We start from the raw sequence: 21,087 nt of genomic DNA on the forward strand, positions 1-21,087 counted from the left end.
TTATTCTCTGCTGATGGTTTTGCTTTCGCTGTTTCAGTGAAATCCATTGCAAGACTGCTTAATTAGATCCTACCTCACCTCAAGTTAGTCTGTGAATACATCATTAGGTTAATGATAAAAAGATCAAAAAATTGACTGGTACATACCTACCAAGAACATGCCACATATTCATTTATAAAGATAGCACAAATTTAAAGGGTTTTTGGTTCATTTAGCAGCATTCGAATATTAAGACAGAAACTGAAAGTGTAACCTGGATTTTTCTTATTCACGATAGAATGCAAGAAGATAACTGCGAAGCCTCCACATCCATAACTCAGCTTCTGAGGGAGAGCTATTTAGCCGAAGTCCGAATACAACAAGAGCACGGTGAGAAAAGCCGGTTAGAAGGTATCCCACAGCATTTTCATTATGGCAGTAAATCTGGGGTTTCACAGGAGTTAGATGGTCAGGACGAATCCCCTGACTTGTCTGCATTTCTGAGCCAGGAAGAATTGGACAAAAGTGTAAACTTGGCTCAGCAAGCTATTGCCCTATGTTCACATGAAGTGAATAAAGATGAAAAGCAGATCAATTTAAACTGCCCCCACAAAGATTCTTATGACATTTGGAAACCATCTGGGAACAAAAAGGTTTTAGAATCTACAGATTCCTCAACTCTCCCAGAGAAATCAAATAACATATCTTATCAGCACGAGAATTTCACCAGGAGCCCCAGCAGCTCAAAAGAAAATTACAAAGAATTAAGAAAGCAGCCAAAGAATACTACTTACTGTAGTGAAACAGAGTCTAAAAAAGATTACTTAAGTAAAGCTGCAGATTTCATTGAGGAGTTATCTTCGCTCTTCAAAACAAACAGTTCAAAACGACTTAAACCTAGAGCCTGCAAAAGCTCCCGAAGTAGGGCACAGGCAAAGTCTTGTTCACAAACTCAATGTTCAAATTGGTCTGTTGATGAGAGAGAGAGGGCACACGTTCCATTTCCTACACAGGTGTATGATGAAAGCATACCAAAGGAAGAATCTGAAGAAGTAGAAGAGGCTCCAGTTCAATCTGCATCTATTGAAAAAATAAGAATAGAAGCTGAAAACGATGAAGCTCAGTCAAGACCTTTATCTATTGAAGATACCAAAGGAGATCCACCACGATTCAGTCAGCGACTGAAGAGCAGGGAAGCAACAGAGGGAAGCAGAGTCCAACTTGAATGTGTTGTGACAGGATTACCAAAACCAGAAGTGAGGTAACTGTCCCATATTTTTGTCTTTTTAAAGCTTACAGTTTGACTTGTCAAAAGATTCCAGTGTGTTCTGTAAATAATTTTCTGACCATTAAATTAAATGCTTGGAAACATGCATTTTTGAGCTTAAATCCAGTCTGGTTTTGCAACTGGAGAGGCATGGACAAGCTGTGTAAAAAGTGAGTCTGTTCTATATATATGAAACATGTGGGAACCTACACCATGGAATTTACAAGATAGTATATTTTATCAAGTATATTATATATCTCTCTCTCAAGATGATGTGGAGGACATATGTGAAGATATTGCTGGGGCTAGAATGTAGTGGGTGCCTGGAATGTGCTGCCAAGGGTTGTGGTCTGTTGTATGTTCTATCACATTCATTAGTATAGATTCTGGCCACTAGTTGAAGTTACACCTTGTACAAAAGAGGGTTCTAGTTTTGTCATAGACTGATCACCATAACATGGAACATAATTTTTTGAATTCCTCAGGGAAGTGTCCTAGCCCAGTCTTCAGTTGCTTCATCAAAAGGTCAGAAGTGAGATATTCACTGATGATATGGTTTTCCTTTCCATTCACACATGATTCCCAGCAATTTTATTAAACTTATTCACCATTGGCACACCGTAGCTGCAGTGGTTTCTATTCAGCAAGATATGTTGAAACTATTCACCTGACAGTATTTCACAAACCTGTGACCTAATTCATCTGGAAGGACAAAGGCACTAGGTGCATAGGAATGTCACCATCAGTGACATCAACAAGTATACCAAGAGCAAGAGTAGAGCCAGCAAAAGAGTGGGTCCACTTAGGGACCACAAAGGAAATCTGTGTGTGGAGCCAGGCAATGTGGGTGAGGTCATAAATGAATACTTTTCATCTATATTCACTAAAGAGAAGGACATGGGAGATAGTGAGGGTAAAGAGGGGTATGTGGATAATCTGGAGCAGGCCAGTCATTATTAAGGAGGAGAAGATGTTATATGTTATCAGACACATAAGGGTTGCTAAATCCCCAGGGCTGGATGAGATCTATTCCAAGTTTCAATGGGAAGCAAGAGAGGAGCTAGCTTGGGCCCTGACTGAGATTCTTGCATCTTTATTAGCCACAGGTGATGTGCCTAAAAGCTAAGATAGCTAATGTTGTTCCTTTATCTAAGATCAGCTGAAGAGATAAGCCTGGACACTACAGGTCAGGGAGCCTTATGTCAGTATTAGGGATAGGATTTATATATCTTTGGAAAGGCAGGGGCTGATTAAGGATAGTCAGGCTTTGTGCAGGGTGAAATCCTGTCCCACTAATTTGACTGAGTTTTTGGCGGCACGGTAGTGTAGCGGTTAGCGTAACGCTATTACCGCACCAGTGATCTTCTTACAGACAGACAATTCCTGTCACTAAGTAGTTTGTACGTTCTCCCTGTGACTGCGTGGGTTTCCTCCAGCTGCTCCGGTTTCCTCCTACATTCCAAAGACATACAGGTAGGTTAACATGGGTGTAATTGGGCAGCATGGGCTTGTTGGGCCAGAAGGGCCTGTTACCATGCTGTAGAAATAAAGATTAAAAAGCTAAGAATATTGATGAAAGGCAGGGTGTTAGATATTATCCAAGTGGACTTTAAGGCATTTGACAAGGTTCCACAATGTAGGTTGGTCCAGAAAGGCAGGTGGGATCCAAGGCAAACTGGCTAAATGGATTCAAAATTTGATAAGAGACAGAGGGTAGTGGTGGAAGGATGCTTTTCTAATTGGAAATCTACGACTAGTGGTGTACGACAGGGATTGATGTTGGGATCCTTGTTTGTGATATATTAATGACTTGGATATCAGTGTAGGAGATACAATTAGTAAGTCTGTGGATGACACGAAAGTTTGTGATGTTGTGGATAGCAAGGAAGGTTGTCTAAAACAGGATACAAACCCAGATGGAAAGTAGTGCAGAGCATTGGCAGATAAAATTTAATCCCTACAAGTGTAAGGTGATGCATTTTAGAAGTCAAATAGGGGTAGGACATACAGTATACAGTAAATGGTAGGGCACTATGGAATGTTGATGAACAGACTTTGGGGTTCAAGTAAATGGTACCCTAAAAGTGGCAACAAGAGCAGAAAGTGTGGTGAATATGGCATGCTTGCCTTCATTGGTCGGTGCACAGAACGTAAAAGTTGGGACATTATGTTGCATCTTTATAAAAATTAGACCGCATCTGGCAGTATTTGGTGCAGCTCTGGTCGTCACACTATGGGAAGGATGTAATTGTGCTTTAGAGAGCGTAGAGGAGATTCACCAGGATGTTGCTTGGATTGGAGGACCTTAGTTTTGGGGAGAAATTGGAGAGGCTGGATTTGTTTTCCCTGGAGTGAAGGAGGGCGAGGGGTATCCTGATAGAGGTATATAAAATTATAAGAGGCATGGATAGGACAGGTGGTCAGAACCCTTTCCCCATGATAGGTGTATCATACATATGTCCTCTTGTTTATAAGGTTAAGGAACAAAATATTAAAGGGGATTTGAGGGGATTTTTTTTTTAAAACAGAAATTGGTTTGTGCCTGGAACTCACTGACAGAAAAAATGGTTTAAGAAACATTTAAACATGCACTTAAGTAGGGAAGGCACAGAAGGATATGTACCTAGTGCGAGCAAATATGTATATGGGCAAAATAGTCGGTGTGAGTGTGGTGGGCTGAAGATCCATTTCTGTGCTGTACAAATCCATGACTATCCCCTCCTTGCTTTGGAAGTATCTTGCTGGGTCAATTATATGTTATTCTCTACTTTCTATTCAGTCAATTTCATAATTTGCTTTCAGTTCCATGAAATTTAGCTTTATGTGAAGTATAAAGAACACATTGAATTGTGAGTGCAAGAGCAGAATGGAGGACATCACAACATAATCATTCCTGAGATAACTGCAAAACCTTCAGGGCTGCTAATTAAATACACCCATGTTATAAAGACAACAGGAAAGAAAGAACAAAGTATGGGAAGAGTAGCCTTTGTGATTAAGGATGAAATCAAGAAAGATTGTTGATAATATAGAATAACAGAATATTAGAACATAGAATGGAGACACAAAGAACATAGAACAGTACTGCACAGGAACAGGCCCTTCGGCCTACAATATCGTGCCAAACTAATTAAACTAGTAATTAAACACCTAACTAAATTAATCCCTCTACCTACACATGTCTATATCCCTTTATTCTGTGCACACTTATGTGCCAATCTAAGAGCCTCTTAAAGGCCTCTCTCATTTGTCTCCACTAGCACTTCTGACAGCACATTCCAGGCACCCACCACTGTAAAAAAAAACTTGCCCCACATATCTCCTTTGAACTTACCCCCTCTCAGTTTAAATGCATGCCCTCCAGCATTAGACACTTTGACCCTAGGAAAAATATTCCAACTGTCTATCTATGCCTCTCATAATTTTATAAACTTCTATCAGGTTTCCCCTCAGCCTCTACCACTCCAGAGAAAACAACCCAAGTTTGTCCAACTTCCCCTTATAGCACATGCCCTCTAATCCAGGCAGCATCCTGGTAAACCTCTTTGGCACCATCCCCAAAGCCTCCACATCCTTCCTATAATGGGATGACCAGAATTGAATGCAATACCAGAATTGAATCCAGATACACCCTAACCAGAATTTTATAAAGCTGCAACATAACTTCCTGGCTCTTGAACTTAATGCCTTGACTAATAAAGGTAAGCATTGCCATACACCTTTATCAGTCTATTGACTTGTGCAGCCACTTTCACTGAGCTATGGACTTGGACCCCAAGATCCCTCTGTACATCGACGCTGTTAATGGTCTTGCCATTAACTTTCCCTTTACATTTGATCTCCCAAAGTGCAACACCTCGCACATGGCTGAATTAAAATTTCTCTTCTAGTTCTCCACCCATATCTGCAACTGATCTATATCCTGCTGTATCCTTTGACAATCTTCTAGTACACTATCCACAATGCCACCAATCTTTGTATTGTCTGTGAACTTACTAACCCACCCATCCACATTTTCATTCAAGTCATTTATATACATCACAAACAGCAGAGGTCCCAGTACGAATCCCTGCGAAACACCACTAGTCACGGATCTCCAGCCAGATTAAGTTCCATTGACCACAACCCTGTCTTCTATGGGCAAGCCATATTGGTGAAAGATAAGTATTTAGTAGAGATTTTGTAAAGAAGTTAAGACTCCAGTGGGAGTTGAGTAGAGGTTCACTGATACTAACTGAGGTGGCAGAATGTACAAGTGCAGAGATTAGATATATACATTTAGAAATGTGAATGTGGTTTTACAGGAAGATTTTGCCTTTGCTATAGGTTGATTTAAGCAGATTGTGGTAAATTTCTTGGGTATGTTCTGAATAAAATTTTGCAGGAATAAATCCCAGTATAACAAGCAGGTAGGTCATATCTGTTATAATGAGTAAAATGAGCCTGTTTTAGTTAATTGCTTAATGGCCCATGAACATTTCATTATATCTAATAATGAAAAACCTATTAAGATTCAAGACTTTGAAAAGGGTGACTGCAACTTATTAAAGTACAGACTTAATTAAATTGAATAAATATGTTCCTGGCTATAACAGCAGAAAAAACAACAGACGATTGTCTTGTTGCCACAGAGGACCGTGAAAGCAGAGTCATTGGGTGTTAAGGCAGAGATTAAAATGTTCTTGATTGGTAAGGGAGTTAAGGGTTACAGGGAGAAGACAGGAGGATGGGGTTAAAAAACAGCCACGATTGAATGGTGGAGCAGACTCATTGGGCCGAACGGCCTAATTCTGCTCCTATATCTTATGGTCTAGGATTGCCAGAGGTTTACAGAATGTGATACAGAACCAATTTATACTCCAAAGAGACAAAATCCCTAGTTGCATATCCCCTCCCCCCCATCCCCAAATATGGACAACATGTAACAAACAGGAAAAAAGCATACTGAACTGCAAAGTATAGTATATACTGTAACTGAGAGAAATACAAGGAACATAAAGGAAGCAACTACATACAATAAGATCTGCAAAAAAAGGAATATGAAAAGAAATTGCAAGAAATATCAAAATTAACACAACCTTGGAGAACAAGTTAGTCAGGAACATTGTGGCAACACCACCCATCAAAACTGATAACTGTCATTTTGTGAATGAGACTAAAGAAACAATGAACCTATGAAATAATTATTTTATACCAGTATTTGAAAGAAACTAATTTTAAATTAGTGCAGGAACTCAAAATTAAGATAAACAAAATAACAGTGGTGGAGAACATAATGGTACGAAAGAGTGACAAATTCCAGACCAGATGGTTTCTATCCTAGGTTATTGAAGGAATTAGGTGAGATTTCTAATGATAATCTACAAAGTGTCCTCAATTTGGGAATCATTTAATTCATTTAGATTGGAAATTTGGACCATTTGAGTCTCATTTCATGATTATTTTTTCACTATTTAAGATATGTGAGAGGGAAAATAGGGAATTACAAGTAAGCTAGTCTAGGATCTATTGTCAGTCTATAACGAAGGACAAAGTAATTCAACACCTTCAAAACCAGCAAAGATTTCTGGAAGATATCTGATGGATCTCATTAAATCTTAACAGTTGAACTAACTATGAATGTAATTGTATGGATTTACAGAAGGCATGCACTAAAATCTCTCGTTAAACACAAATTATTGACTGAGTCCACCCATTTTTGGAAGTTGGTTGAGTGACAGGAGACAGAATAGGGGTAATGGGCAAGAGTGTCTATGACAGGATATAGCAAGAGGTCTCCTGCAGAGTTCTGTATTGGGGCTCAGCTATTAACTATTAAAGAAACAGTTCAGTTGAGCAAATGGAGAGTGACATATCTAAATTTACCAATGGCACTGGAAGCAGTGCAAGCATATGGAAGTAGAGAATCACAAGCAGCTATTAGTGGATTAAGTGAATGGGTGAAACTGTGGCAAATAGATTTCAGTGAAGGAACAGAACAGTACAGCACAAGAACTCATCCCATCTGTCTGCACATGGTCTACATCCCTCCATTCCCTACCTGTTCATGTGCCTGTCTAAATGCCTCTTGAGTGTTGCTATCATATCTGCTTCTACCACATTCCCTTGCAGTGCGTTACAGGCACTTATCACTCTTAAAAATAAAACTTGCCTTGTAAATCTTCTTTAAACTTTCCTCTGTCAACTTAAAGCTATGCCCTCTAGTATTTGACATCTTCATGCTGGGGAAAAAAAGACTGACTATCTGCTCTGTCTATGCCTCTGATAATTTTAAATACGTTTAACAGGTCAGACCTCAGTCTCTGATACTTCAGAGAAAATCATCCAACCTTTCCTTATAGCTAATACTCAATCTAGGCAACATCGTGGTTAACCTCTCTTGCACCTTACCCAAAGCCTCCACATCCTTCCTATAATGGGGTGACAAGAACTGCACACAATACTCCAAATGTGGCCTAACCAACATTTTATACATGATTTGCCAACCTTTATACTCAATGCCCAGACCAACGAAGGCAAGCATGCCATACACCTTCTTTACTACAGTATCTACGTGTTGCCATTTTCAGGGAGTTATTGACTTGCACCCCAAGATCCCTCTGTACATCAATGCCCTGAAGAGTCCCACAATTTACTGTATACTTGCATTTGACCTCCCAGAACGCATCACCTCACACTTGTCCAGATTAAGCGCTATCTTCCATTTCTCTGCCCATATTTCCAACTGGTCTTTATCCTGCTGTGTCCTTTGACAACCTTCCTCACGATCCACAACTCCACCAATTTTGTGTCATCTGCAAACTTACTAATCAACCCACCTACATTTTCATCCAAGTCATTATATATTCAGCACCGATCCCTGCAGAACTCTACTGGTCACAGATCTCCAGTCAGAAATACAACCCTCCATCACTACCCACTGTCCTCTATAGCCAACCCAATTTTGAATCCATACAACCAAGTCCCCGTAGATTCCATGGACCTTAATCTTCTGGGTCAGCCGACCACAAGAGACCTTGTTGAATGCTTTACTAAAGTCCATGTGGATAACATCCACTGCCCAACATCAATCATCCGTCACCTCTTCAAAAGGCTCATCCTGACTATCCCTAATAAGTCCATGCTCTTCCAAATGACCATGAGGTTTTAGTTAAAAGCTGACTTTTTAAAATGTATCCATATTTTTCAGCCCATTTTATATATCAGAGTGTTCCTGTATTAAATTGTGGAGCTGTGTGCTGTTTAAAAAAAGGGAGTTGCAGTGGATTTGCACTTTACAGCACCATACAAATCATACCCAGCCCTTCAAGAGCTCAGGACTATTTCCCAGGCAGGCTTTGTTCTTAAATTGGCTGCAAGTGCTGTTGGTGTGGAGGTGAAAATATTCCACTGAAGCAGTCTATGTTTACATTTTGTAATGGAGATTCAAATATTTTATGGAAACAGAACATACATTTCTTCTATTTGATGAACCATTTCATTTCATAGAAATGGAGTTTAATCTGGATAAGTGGATCTGATAAGTAAGGAAGGTGATAATGCAAGCCATTAGTGGAGAGGTGAAGGGCAGAGGGAAACAGAACCAGATGGGGGAGGGAGTAGCTGGTGGGTAAAATGTGTGGGTAGTAGATGGGTGAAACCAAGAGAGGAAGACAGATGAAATGGGTGGTGGAGAGTTGGGGTGGGGGGGGGGGGGTTGGGGAGAAGGGGGAATGTAGAGAAGCAGAAACACTACAGCACAATTCAGGCCCTTCAGCCCACAAAGCTGTGCCGAACATATCCCCACCCTAGAAATTACTAGGCTTACCTATAGCCCTCTTTTTCTCAGCTCCATGTACCTATCCAACAGTCCCTTAAAGGACCCTGTCGTATCCGCCTCCACCACCGTTTCCGGCAGCCCATTCCACGCACTCACCACTCTGAGTAAAAAAAATTACCCCTGACATCTCTATACCTACTCTCCAGTACCTTAAACCTATGTCCTCTTGTGGCCACCATTTCAGCCCTGGGGAAAAGCTTCTGACTATCTACCCGATTAATACCTCGCATCATCTTATACAGGTCCCCTCATCCTCTGTTGTTCCAAGGAGAAAAGGCCGAGTTCCCTCAACCTGCTTTCATAAGGCATGCTCCGCATTCCAGGCAGCATCCTTGTAAATCTTCTCTGCACCCTTTCTATGGCTTCCACATGCTTCCTGTTAGTGAGGTGACCAGAACTGAACACGATACTCCAAGTGGGGTCTGACCAGGGACCTATATAGCTGCAACAATACCTCTCGGCTCCTAAATTCAATTCCCTGATTGATGAAGGACAATACACCATATGCCTTCTTAACCACAAGTCAACCTGTGCAGCTGCTTTGAGTGTCCTATGGACTCGGACCCCAAGATCCCTCTGATCCTCCACACTGCCAAGAATCCTACCATTAATACTATATTCTGCCATCATATTTGACCTACTAAAATGAACCACTTCACACTTATCTGGGTTGAACTGCATCTGCCACTTCTCAGCCCAACTCTGCATCCTATCTATGTCCCTCTGTAACTTCTGACAGGCCTCCAAACTATCCACAACACCCCCAACCTTTGTGTCATCTGCAAACTTACTAACCCATCCCTGCACTTCCTCATCCAGGTCGTTTATAAGAATTACAAAAAGCAAAGGTCCCAGTACAGATCCCTGAGGTACACTACTGGTCACTGACCTCCACTCAGAATACGACCCTTCAACAACCACTCTTTGCCTTCTGTGAGCCAGCCAGTTCTGGATCCACACTGCAATGTCCCCTTGGGTCCCATGCCTCCTTACTTTCTCAATAAGCCTTGCATGGGGTACCTTATCAAACACCTTGCTGAAATCCATATACACTACATCCACTGCTCTCCCTTCATCGATGTGTTTAGTCACATCCTCAAAAAATTCAATCAGGCTCGTAAGGCAGGACCTGCCCTTGACAAAGCCATGCTGACTATTCCTAATCATATTATACCTCTCCAAATGTTCATAAATCCTGCCTCTCAGGATCTTCTCCATTAGCTTACTTAGGTTACCAACCACTGAGGTAAGACTCACTGGTCTATAATTCCCTGGGCTATCCCTACTCACTATCTTGAATAAGAGAACAACATCCACAACCCTCCAGTCTTCCGGAACCTCTCCCGTCTCTATTGACAATGCAAAAATCATCGTCAGAGGCTCTGCAATCTCTTCCCTCACCTCCCGCAGCAGCCTGGGGTACACCTCATCCAGTCCTGGCGACTTGTCCAACTTGATGCTTTCCAAAAGTTTCAGCACCTCCTGTTTTCTAATATCTACATGCTCAAGCTTTTCAGCCCACTGCAAGTCCCCACTACAATCCCCCAGATCTTATTCCGTAGTGAATACTGACGTAAAGTATTCATTAAGTACCTCCACTATTTCTTCCAGATCCATACACACCTTCCCACTGCTGCACTTGATAGGCCCTATTCTTTTGCATCTTATCCTCTTGCTCTTCACATACTTGTAGAATGCCTTGGGGTTTTCCTTAATCCTGCCCACCAGGGCCTTCTCATGCCCCCTTCTGGCTCTCCTAATTTCCTTCTTAAGCTCCTTCCTATTAGCCTTATACTCTTCCAGATCTCTAACATTACCTAGCTCTCTGTACCTTTTGTAAGCTTTTCTCTTCCTTTTGACTAGATTTATTATAGCCTTGGTACACCACTACTATCCTTTCATGACTCCCCTGTCTCATTGGAACATGCCTATGCAGAACTCCACACAAATATCCCCTGAATATTTGCCACATTTCTTCCATACTTTTCCCTGAGAACATCTGTTCCCAATTTAATCTTCCAATTTCCTGCCCGAGAGCCTCATAATTCCCTTTACTCCAAGTAAATGCCTTTCTAGTCTGTCTGTTCCTATCTCTCTCCAGTGAGGGAAATAGAATTATGATCACTATTACCAAAATGTTCACCCACTGAGAGATCTGACACCTGACCAGGTTCATTTCCCAATATCAAATCAAGCACAGCCTCTCCTCTTGTAGGCCTATCTACATATTGTGTCAAGAATCCTTCCTGAACACACTTAACCTCCACCCCATCTAAACCCCTCACTGACTGGAGATGCCAATCGATGTTTGGGAAATTAAAATCCCCCATCACAACAACTCTGTTATTCTCACACCTTTCTAGGATCTGCTTCCCTATCTGCTCCTCAATATCCCTGTTACTATTGGGCGGCCTATAAAAAACACCCAGTAAAGTAATTGACCCCTTCCTGTTCCTAATCTCCACTCAAAGAGACTCCGTAGACAGTCCCTACTACAACCTTTCTCTATTTGAGAGCCAAACACCTCTTCCCCAGTCTCTCCAGTTCGGATCCCACCCCCCAACAATTCTAGTTTCAATTCTCCCCAGTAGCCTTAGCAAACCTCCCTGCCAGGATATTGGTCCCCCCAGGATTCAAGTGCAACCCGTCCTCTTTGAACAGGTCATACCTGCCCCAAAAGAGGCTCCAATGATCCAGAAACCTGAATCCCTGCTCCTTACTCCAATCCCTCAGCCACACATTTAACTTCCTCCTCACTGTAACTTAGCACAGGCAGTAATCTGGAAATTACTACCTTTGAGGTCCTGCTTCTCAACTTCCTTCCTAATTTTCTATAGTCTTTTTTCAGGACCTCATTCCTTTCCCTACCTATGTCATTGGTACCAGTATGTACCACGACCTCTGGCTGTTCTCCCTCCCCCTTCAGGATATCTTGGATGTGATCTGAAACATCCCAGACCCTGGCACCTAGGAGGCAAACTACCTTCCGAGTTTCTTTCCTGTGTCCACAGAATCGCTTGTCTGCCCACCTGACTATAGAGTCCCCTATCACTACTGGCCTCCTCTCTCCCTCCCTGCCCTTCTGAGCCACAGGGCCGGACTCTGTGCCAGAGACACTGCCACTGTTGCTTCCCCCAGGTAGGCTGTCTCCCCCAACAGCACTCAAGCAGGAGTACTTATTGTCAAGGGGTACAGCCACAGGGGTACTCTCTGGTACCTGACTCTTCCCCTTCCCCCTCCTGACTGTGACCCACTTGCCTGACTCCTGTGGTCCCGGTGTGACCACCTGCCTGTAACTCCTTTCTATCACCTCCTCATTTTCCCTGACCCGATGAAGGTAATCGAGCTGTATCTCCAGTTCCCTAACACAGTCCCTCAGGAGCTGCAGCTCGGCACGCCTGGTGCAGATGTAGCCTTCCTGGAGGCAGGGAGACTCCGGGAACTCCCACATCTGACACCAAGTACAGGAAACTGCACTCATACCCCTTCTTTAACTCATCACCTCTTGAGCCAAAGCCCAAAACACTCTGCTACCTCTCACTCCGCTGCCCACTCCAACACTGCCTGCTGGATATGGTGGTTTGCTTTTTAAACTGCCTGGCCCTTACCTGTTGACGTCATGCACCTGCGCAGTCCAGACGTCACGTGCCTGCGCAGTCCAGACCCCACTATTCCCGATTAAAACTTGTATAAAAAAAGAACCTTATAAAACTAAACCTTATAATAAAAACCCTATAAAAAAGAAGAAAAATTTATCTGTCCCAAAGTCCGCCAAAGTGAAACCCATGAAAGGGGAACCCACGAAAGGGAAGGGACAAAAATGGGAGGACCAGGAAGGAGAGAGAGGTGGGGGACAACTGAGTAGTCTACAACCCAATGGTATGAACATTGAATTTTACAGTTTCAGGTAACCCTCATCTCTGCTGTGTGTGTTCTTCCCCACCCCACCTCTTTCTGATCCTCCTCTGGCATAAATATCATGGGCTGAAGAGCCTGTTCCTGTGCTGTACTGTTCAATGAGCCAGTTGCTGAACCATCAGGATTTCTGAACAATAATGGATTATAAGAGTTGGACTGTGCTGTGTATCTGACTGCATTAATTGTAAGCCACTATTTAAATATTTGTTATTATTCATTGGTGCTGGCTGCAAGAAGCTTCACACATTTGATTTATTTTATTCAATTACTGTTTTAAACATCTAAAAATAATTTCAAGGATTCTCTATTACTTATGAACTGAGGGAATAATTAAATCCCATTTGAAGTTATATGGCAGAGTTCCAACAACATCCCTACAGTTAAGGTTAAACTTTTTAAAAAGATTGGATTTTAAAATGTTTCTTTATTGTTATATTGTCATTGTAAATCACTTAAAAATTAATCTTAAAAGAAGTTTTGCTTTTCACCAACAAATATTGACTTTGAGCTGCGCTCAATTTTGTCTTCATTGCTAGTAGTTGAGCATATCCAAACATAGGATAAATAATTGATTCCTTCGGATAGAATTACGAGCCTAAAGAGTTTGTAGGGTCTCACAGTGTAAGAATCATACGGCAGAAATGGGCCCTCGCTCAACTGTGTCCATGCCCACCATCAAGTACCTGTCTATGCCAGTTGCCTTCTATGTATTTCAAAGGCTCTTTGAAATACATCTTAAATGTTGTGAGCATACTTGCCTCCACCACCTGCTCCAGTGATGCATTTCAATTTTAACCACCCTCTGGGTAACAAATTCTTCTAACTCTCCTATTCCTTATCTTATGCTATTCCCCCCTAGACATATTCACTCCTGCCCCTCAATTTTGTATAACTCGATCAGAACACCACTCAAACTTCTCCAGTCAAAGGAAAACGAAACCCAACTAATCCATTTTGTCCCCATAGTTGAAATGTTCCATCCTGCAGGTTGAGTCAGTAGTAAGGAAGGGAATTGCAGTGTTAGCATTCATTTCAAAAGGACCAGAATATAAAAGCAAGGATGTACTGCTGAGACTTTATAAGGCTTTGGTCAGACTGAATTTGTAATATTGAGAGCAATTTGAGCCCCGCCTCAAAGGAAAGATGTGCTGGACCTGGTCACAAGAATGATCGCAGGAATGAGAGGTTTCATGTATGAGGAGCATTTGATGGCTCTGGGCCTGTACTTGGAGTTCAGAAGGATGAAGGAGGGTCTCATTGAAACCCACCGAATACGGAAAGAACTGGATGGAGTGGATGTAGAGAGGATATTTCCATTAGTGGGATAGTCTAGGAATGTCCCTCTAAAACTGAGCTGGGGAGTAATTTCTATAGCTAGAAGGTGGTGAATCTGTGGAATTCATTGCCAAGGAGGGCTGTGAAGGCCAAGTCATTGGATGTATTGAAGGCAGAGATTGATAGGTGAAAGGGTTAAGGGTTATGGGGAGAAGGCAGGAGAATGGGGTTGAAAAAAATATCAGCCATGATTGAATGGTGGAGCAGACTCAATGGGACAAATGGCCTAATTATGATCCTATATCTTATGGTCATATCCAAGGCAATATCCTGGTGAATCTCCTCCTTCACATCCTTCCTTCCTTTCATGTGGCACATTATTGGCTTTGTGAGGGGCAGGTTGTGCCTCAGGAGCCTAACTGAGTTTTTCTGAGGAGGTGACAAAACAAATAAATGAAGGTAGAGTGATGGATGTGGTGCTTATGGACTTTAGTAAGGTGTTTGACAAGGTTTCCCATGGTAGGCTCATCTAGAAAGTCATGAGGCACGGGATCGATGAAGACTTGGCTGCGTGGATTTGGAATTGGCTTGCCATCAGAAGGCAGAGGGTGGTAGTAGATGGAGAATATTCTGTCTGGAGGTCAGTGACCAGTGGTGTTCCACAGGGATCTGTTCTGGGACCCCTACTCTTTGTGATTTTAAGAAATGACTTGGCTGAGGAAGTGGAGGGATGGGTTAGTAAGTTTGTGGATGACAAAGGTTGGAGGGGTTGTGGATTGTATAGAATGTTGTTGTAGGTTACAACAGGATATAGACAGGATGCAGAGTTGGGTGGAGAAGTGGCAGATGGAGTTCAATCCAGAAAAGTGTGAAGTGATACACTTTGGAAGAATGAACATGAAGGCACAGTACAAGGTTAATGGCAGGATTCTGAGCAGTGTGGAGGAACAGAGGGATCGTGGGGTCCAGGTCCATAGATCCCTCAAAGTTGCTGTACAAGTTGATAGGGTGGTTAAGAAGGCATATGGTGTGCTTGCATTCATTAGATGGGGGATTGAGTTCAAGAGCTGCGAGGTAATGTTGTAGCTCCATAAAACTCTGGTTAGACCACACGGAGTATTGTTTTCAGTTCTGGTCACCACATTATAGGAAGGATGTGGAAGCTTTAGAGAGGGTGCAGAGGAGATTTGCCAGGATGCTGCATAGATTAGAGAGAATGTATAATGAGGAAAAGTTGAGCGAGCTGGGCTTTTTTTTGGAGCAATGCAGGATGAGAGGCGATTTGATAGAGGTGTAAGATTATGAGGGGCATAGATAGAGTGGACAGCCAGTACCTTTACGCCAGGGTGGTAAAAGCAAATACCAGAGGACATCCACTTAAGGTCAGAGGAGGAATATTCAGGGGAGGTGTCAGAGGTTCTTTACACAGAGAGTGGTAAGTGCCTGGAATGCACTGCTGGGGTGGTTGTAGAGGCTGATACGATAGGGACATTTAAAAGGCCTTAGATAGTAAGAAAAATGGAGGGTTGTGGACTATGCAGAAGGGTTAGATTGATCATGAGATGTTGAAAGAGTTTGGCACAACATTGGGGGCCAAAGGGCTGTAATGTGCTGTACTGTTTTCTTAGAACAGAACATTAAAGCACAGTACAGGCCCTTCAGCCCATGATGTTGTGCTGACATTTTATCTTGCTCTAGGAGCAATCTAAACCTTCCTTCTCATATTGACCTCTTTTTTAAAATCATTCATATGCCTAGCTAAGAGTTTCTTAAATGTCCCTAACTTATCTGCCTCCACCACCTTTGCCAGCAATGCATTCCACGCACCCACCACTCTGTGTAAAAAAAAAACTTACCTCTGACATCCCCCTTGTATCTTCCTCCAATCATCTTAAAATTATGCCCCTCACGTTAGCCATTGTCACCCTGGGAAAAAGTCTATGACTGTCCACTCGATCTATGCCTCTTATCATCTTGTATACCTCTATCAAGCCACCTCCTGTACTTCTTCACTCCAAAGAGAAAAGCCCTAGCTCGCTCAACCTATCCTCATAGGACGTGCTCTCCAATCCACACAGCATCCTGGTAAATCTCCTCTGCACCCTCTCTAAAGCTTCCACATCCTTCCTATAATGAGGTGACCAGAACTGAACACAATACTCCAAGTGTGATCTAACCAGAGTTTTATAGAGCTGCAACATTACCTGGCTGCTCTTGAACTCAATACCCTGACTAGTGAAGGCCAATACACCATATGCCTTCTTAACAACCCTATCAATCTGCATGGCTATCTTGAGGGATCTATGGACGTGGACCCCAAGATCCCTCTGTTCCTCCACACTACTGAGTCCTGCCATTAACCTTGTATTCTGCCTTCAAGTTTGTTCTTCCAAAGTGTATCACTTCACACTTTTCTGGGTTGAACTCCATCTGCCACTTCAGCCCAGCTCTGCATCCTATCAATGTCCCGTTGTAACCTACAGCAACCTTCTACACGATCCACAACACCACCAACCTTTGTGTCATCTGCAAACTTACTAACCCACCCTTCCACATACTCATCCAAGACATTTATAAAAATAGGGGTCCCAGAACAGATCCCTGTGGAACACCACTGGTCACCAACCTCCAGGCAGAATACATTCCATCTACAACCACCCTCTCATCTATGGGCAGAGTCAATTCTGAATCCACACAGCCAAGTTTCTCTGGATCCCATGCCTCCTGACTTTCTGAATGAGCCTTCCATAATGAATCTTATCAAACGCCTTACTAAAATCCATGTACACCACATCCACTGTTCTACCTTCATCAGTGTACTTTGTCACATCCTCAAAGAATTCAGTCAGGCTCGTGAGGCATGACCTGCCCCTCACAAAGCTATGCTGACTGTCTCTAATCAGGCTATGCTTCTCCAAATGCCCATAAATCCTGTCTCTAAGAATCTTCTCCAATAATTTGCCTACCACTGAAGAAAGACTCATTGGCCTGTAATTCCCAGGGTTATCTTGAAAGAAGGAACAACATTTGACACTCTCCAATCATCTGATACATGTCCAGTGAGGATGCAAAGATCACCACCAAAGGCGCAGGAATCTCTTCCCTCACTTCCTGTAATAACCTTGGATATATCCTGTCCGGCCCCAGTGACTTATCTATCCTAATGTTTTTCTAAAGTTCCAGCACATCCTCTTTCCTCATATTGACATGCCCTAGCATATCAGCCTGCTGTACGCCATCCTCACAAACATCAAGGTCTCTCTCACTGGTGAATACTGAAGCAAAGTATTCATTAAGGACTTCCCCTACGTCTTTCAACTCTAGGCACATGTTTCCTCTTTTATCCCTGATCGGTCCTACCCTCACTCTAGTCATCCTCCTATTCTTAACATGTGTAGAACGCCTTCATGTTTTCCTTAATCCTACTTGCCAAGGCCTTCTCATGCCCCCTTCTAGTGCTCCTAAGTCCATTCTTAAGCTTCCTCTTGGTTATCTTGTAACTCTTCAGAGCCCCGTCTGATCCTTGCTTTCTAAACCTTAGGTAAGCTTCTTTCTTCCTCTGGAGTACAATTGAGTACAGCTCCCTGTACTCCCTTTTCAGGACCTAATCTCTTTTCCTACCTATGTCATTGTACCAATATGTACCATTATTTCTGGCTGTTCGCCGTCCCCCTTCAGAATGCTGTGGACCTGATCTGAGGCATCCCTGACCCTGGCACCCAGAAGGCAACATACCATCCAGTAGTCTCTTCATGTCCACAGAATCTCCAGTCTGCCTCCCTTACTATTGAATCCCCTTTCACTACCACTCTCCTCTTCTCCCCCATTCCCTTTTGCGCCACACAACCAGGCTCAGTGCCAGAAACCTGGTCACTGCTGCTTTCTCTTGGTAGGTTATTCCACCCCCGTCCCCCCCCCCCCCCAACAACATCCACAGCAGTATACCTATTATTGAGGGGAACAACCACAGGGGTACTCTGCACTACATGCCTATTCTCCTTCCTTCTCCTGACCGTCACCCAGCTACCTGCCTCCTGCAGCTTAGGAGTGACTGCCTCCCCATAGCTCTTATGTATGAACTCCTCATTCTCCCGAAGGAGCCAAAGGTCATCCAGCTGCATCTCCAGTTCCCTAACACATTCTGTAAGGAACTGCAGCTGGATGCACCTCATGCAGATGTAGCTATCAGGGAGACTGGAGGTCTCCCAGAACACCCACATCTCACAAGATGAACACACCACTGACCCTGAAGCCATTCTAACTACTCTAGCCTGGCACTAAAGGAAAAAAAACAAAGACAGAAAGAAAGAAAGAAACTTACCAGAAATTTAACTTAGCCTCTGCCTCGTCTCACTGAGCCAAAGCCTCAAGTGCTCCACTCTAACCCTGGCTTGCTCACACAATGGCCACTCCACTTATACCTACCTTCCCTTTATTCACTGCTGTTAGTTAGCCAATCAACTATTAACAATTTGCAAATGTGCCTCTTTTAGACTCTTGCAAGGTGAAACTCACAAGCACAAGCATGAGACTCACCTCATTTCAAAACTCCCACTCCAAATCTTGCTCCAACTCCTGACTCTGCAAGTTCTATGTTCTACGATTTGCACACAGAATTACACACAGTGCTTCAGCTGTGGCCTAACTAAGGATTTATGTAGATGTACCATTACCTCTTTGCCTCTATTCTATGCCCTAGTTAATGAAGGCAAGTATTCCACATACGTTCTTAAGCACTTTATCTATCTGTGTTCAGGGATTTTTAGACCTGTACATTAAGGTTATACATTGTGTGGTCCTAGCCATATTAATCCTCCCTAAACATAACACTTCACATTTATCAGGATTAAATTCTACCTGCCCATTTTACAAACTGATCAATATCATTATACAGTAGAAGTCTAGCCTCTTCCCTATCAGCAACACTATCAATCTTAACAAAGCCACATTGACTATCTTGTTCAATCTCTACTTCTCCGTATGAAAATTAATCCTGCCCCTCAGAATTTTTTCCAATATTTTCCCTGCCATTGATGTTGAATTTACCAGCCTGTAATTATCTGGCTTATTCCTGCTGCCCTTCTTGAATAAGAGTTTCACATTCGCTGTCATCAAGTAACCTGGCATCTTGTCTGTGACTGAAGCAGATTTGAAAATTTCTGTCAGATCCCCATCATTTTCTGCCTTGCCTCCCATAGCAGCCTAGAATACTAAGGCCCTGGGGATTTATCCACTTTTAAGCCCATTAAGAAATCTAACGCCTTCTCCTCTTTGATGGTAGTTTGCTATACAGTTCCTCCATCCCTCTCTCTGAATTCCCCAACCACAATATCCTCCTCCGTCGTGAATATAGAATGAGAAGTATTCATTTAGGACCTCATCAATGTCCATGATATCCATGCACAAATTGCCACTTTGGTCTTTAATGGTTCCTACTCATACCTTGGTTACCCCCTTTATACACATAAAATGCTTTGAGTTTCCTCTCACTGCCGGTGCCATTTTGTGCCCTTTCTTTGCCCTCATAATTACTTTTTTAAGTATGTCCTCATACATCCTATACTCCTGTAGGTCCTCACCTGTTGTCATTTCTCTATATCTGCCATGTTATCTTTTCCTTCTACATCCAATTCTCGATGTCCCTTGACGTCTGTGAAAAGAGAAACTGAGTTAAAATTTCAGAGTTGGGAGGGAAGGATAGGACAAAGGGAATATCTTTGATGGGATGAGGCCAGGTTGCCATGAGGATAGGCTGTTGATGTAGCTTTCAGCAGATGGTGACGAAACATGACAATACTTCAGTGTACTTCCTGAGAGATGAAGGTAGCACAGTCTCATCTTGAGGACCTCAAGAGCACTCTCCACTCAGTTGCTGTGACTCCACAACTATGATTGTGGTCATGCTATCCAGCACAACAATAAGCCTGTCCTGGAACGAGGAGCCAAGGATAAATACAACAGCAAGAAACAAACTGCTGGAAGAGCTCAGAGGGTCTGGCGGCATCTGTGGATGGTTGATATTTTGGGTCAAGACCCTGCATCAGGGTCTCACCAGTCCTGCACCAGTCCCGATGCAGGGTTTCAACTCTAAATGTCGATCTCCCTCGGCCTTCACAGATGCTGTCTGACCCACTGAGCTCCTCCAGCAGTTTGTTTTTTGCTCCAGATTACAGCATTTGCAGTCTGTTGTGTCTCCATCAAAAGTCACATCTTTATCCAATGTAGCAGTTAAAATACATTTTGTGCAGTTGGCTGTCTCAGGACAAATGTACTTCAAGCTTCCTGGATTGATGGGAGTGACAGTGGTAATTTTTTGTGGCTGGTCACACATAATCTTTACACTCAGGGAGTGAGAGAATTTCTTATTCATGATGAGCTATTGGTTCAGATGTAGAGCCCAAAGTACCAAACTTAAGTAAGCCTGAAATCTGGGAAATTCCACAAACATGCACTGGCAGCTGGTCTGTACTTACGGAGAAGCAATGAATGCCCATCTCCTTAAGAGCATCTATAATGTGAAGTGGTGAAGTTCAGTTTTCTGAATTGTGGCAAATTTCATCCTGGAATGACCTACTAGCTAAGAAATTTAGAAAGCCAATGACCCTCATTCCTGCAGGCAATTGAGTCCTGGCATGGATGTGTAACTCGAGCTCTGCTCACAAGAGATAATCGATCTCTGTCACCACTGACTTAGAAAAATGTAGCCTGGAAGAGTATAATATCTTGGATCAGTGGGGGAGGGGGCATGGCTATAGGAAGACTCTGGCTAGTCCATCTGGCCAGACTAGCTCTGTCAGCCTGCTCTGGCAAGTCAGTCCTGCTATTGGCT

General features: G+C 42.8%; 1 protein-coding gene across 1 annotated transcript in view; it reads left to right on the forward strand.

Moving 5' to 3' along the window:
* The first annotated feature begins 278 nt into the window (after positions 1-278).
* The window catches only part of mypn (myopalladin), a 193,356-nt gene continuing 172,547 nt past the window's right edge, over positions 279-21,087 (forward strand). Inside the window, exons 1-2 of the mRNA XM_052027770.1 lie at positions 279-548; positions 633-1,240. Of these exons, the coding sequence (XP_051883730.1) occupies positions 279-548; positions 633-1,240 (878 nt within the window). The remainder of the gene's footprint in view (positions 549-632; positions 1,241-21,087) is intronic.

The sequence above is a fragment of the Pristis pectinata genome, chromosome 12, assembly GCF_009764475.1.
Source record: "Pristis pectinata isolate sPriPec2 chromosome 12, sPriPec2.1.pri, whole genome shotgun sequence".
Classification (NCBI taxonomy): Eukaryota; Metazoa; Chordata; class Chondrichthyes; order Rhinopristiformes; family Pristidae; genus Pristis; species Pristis pectinata.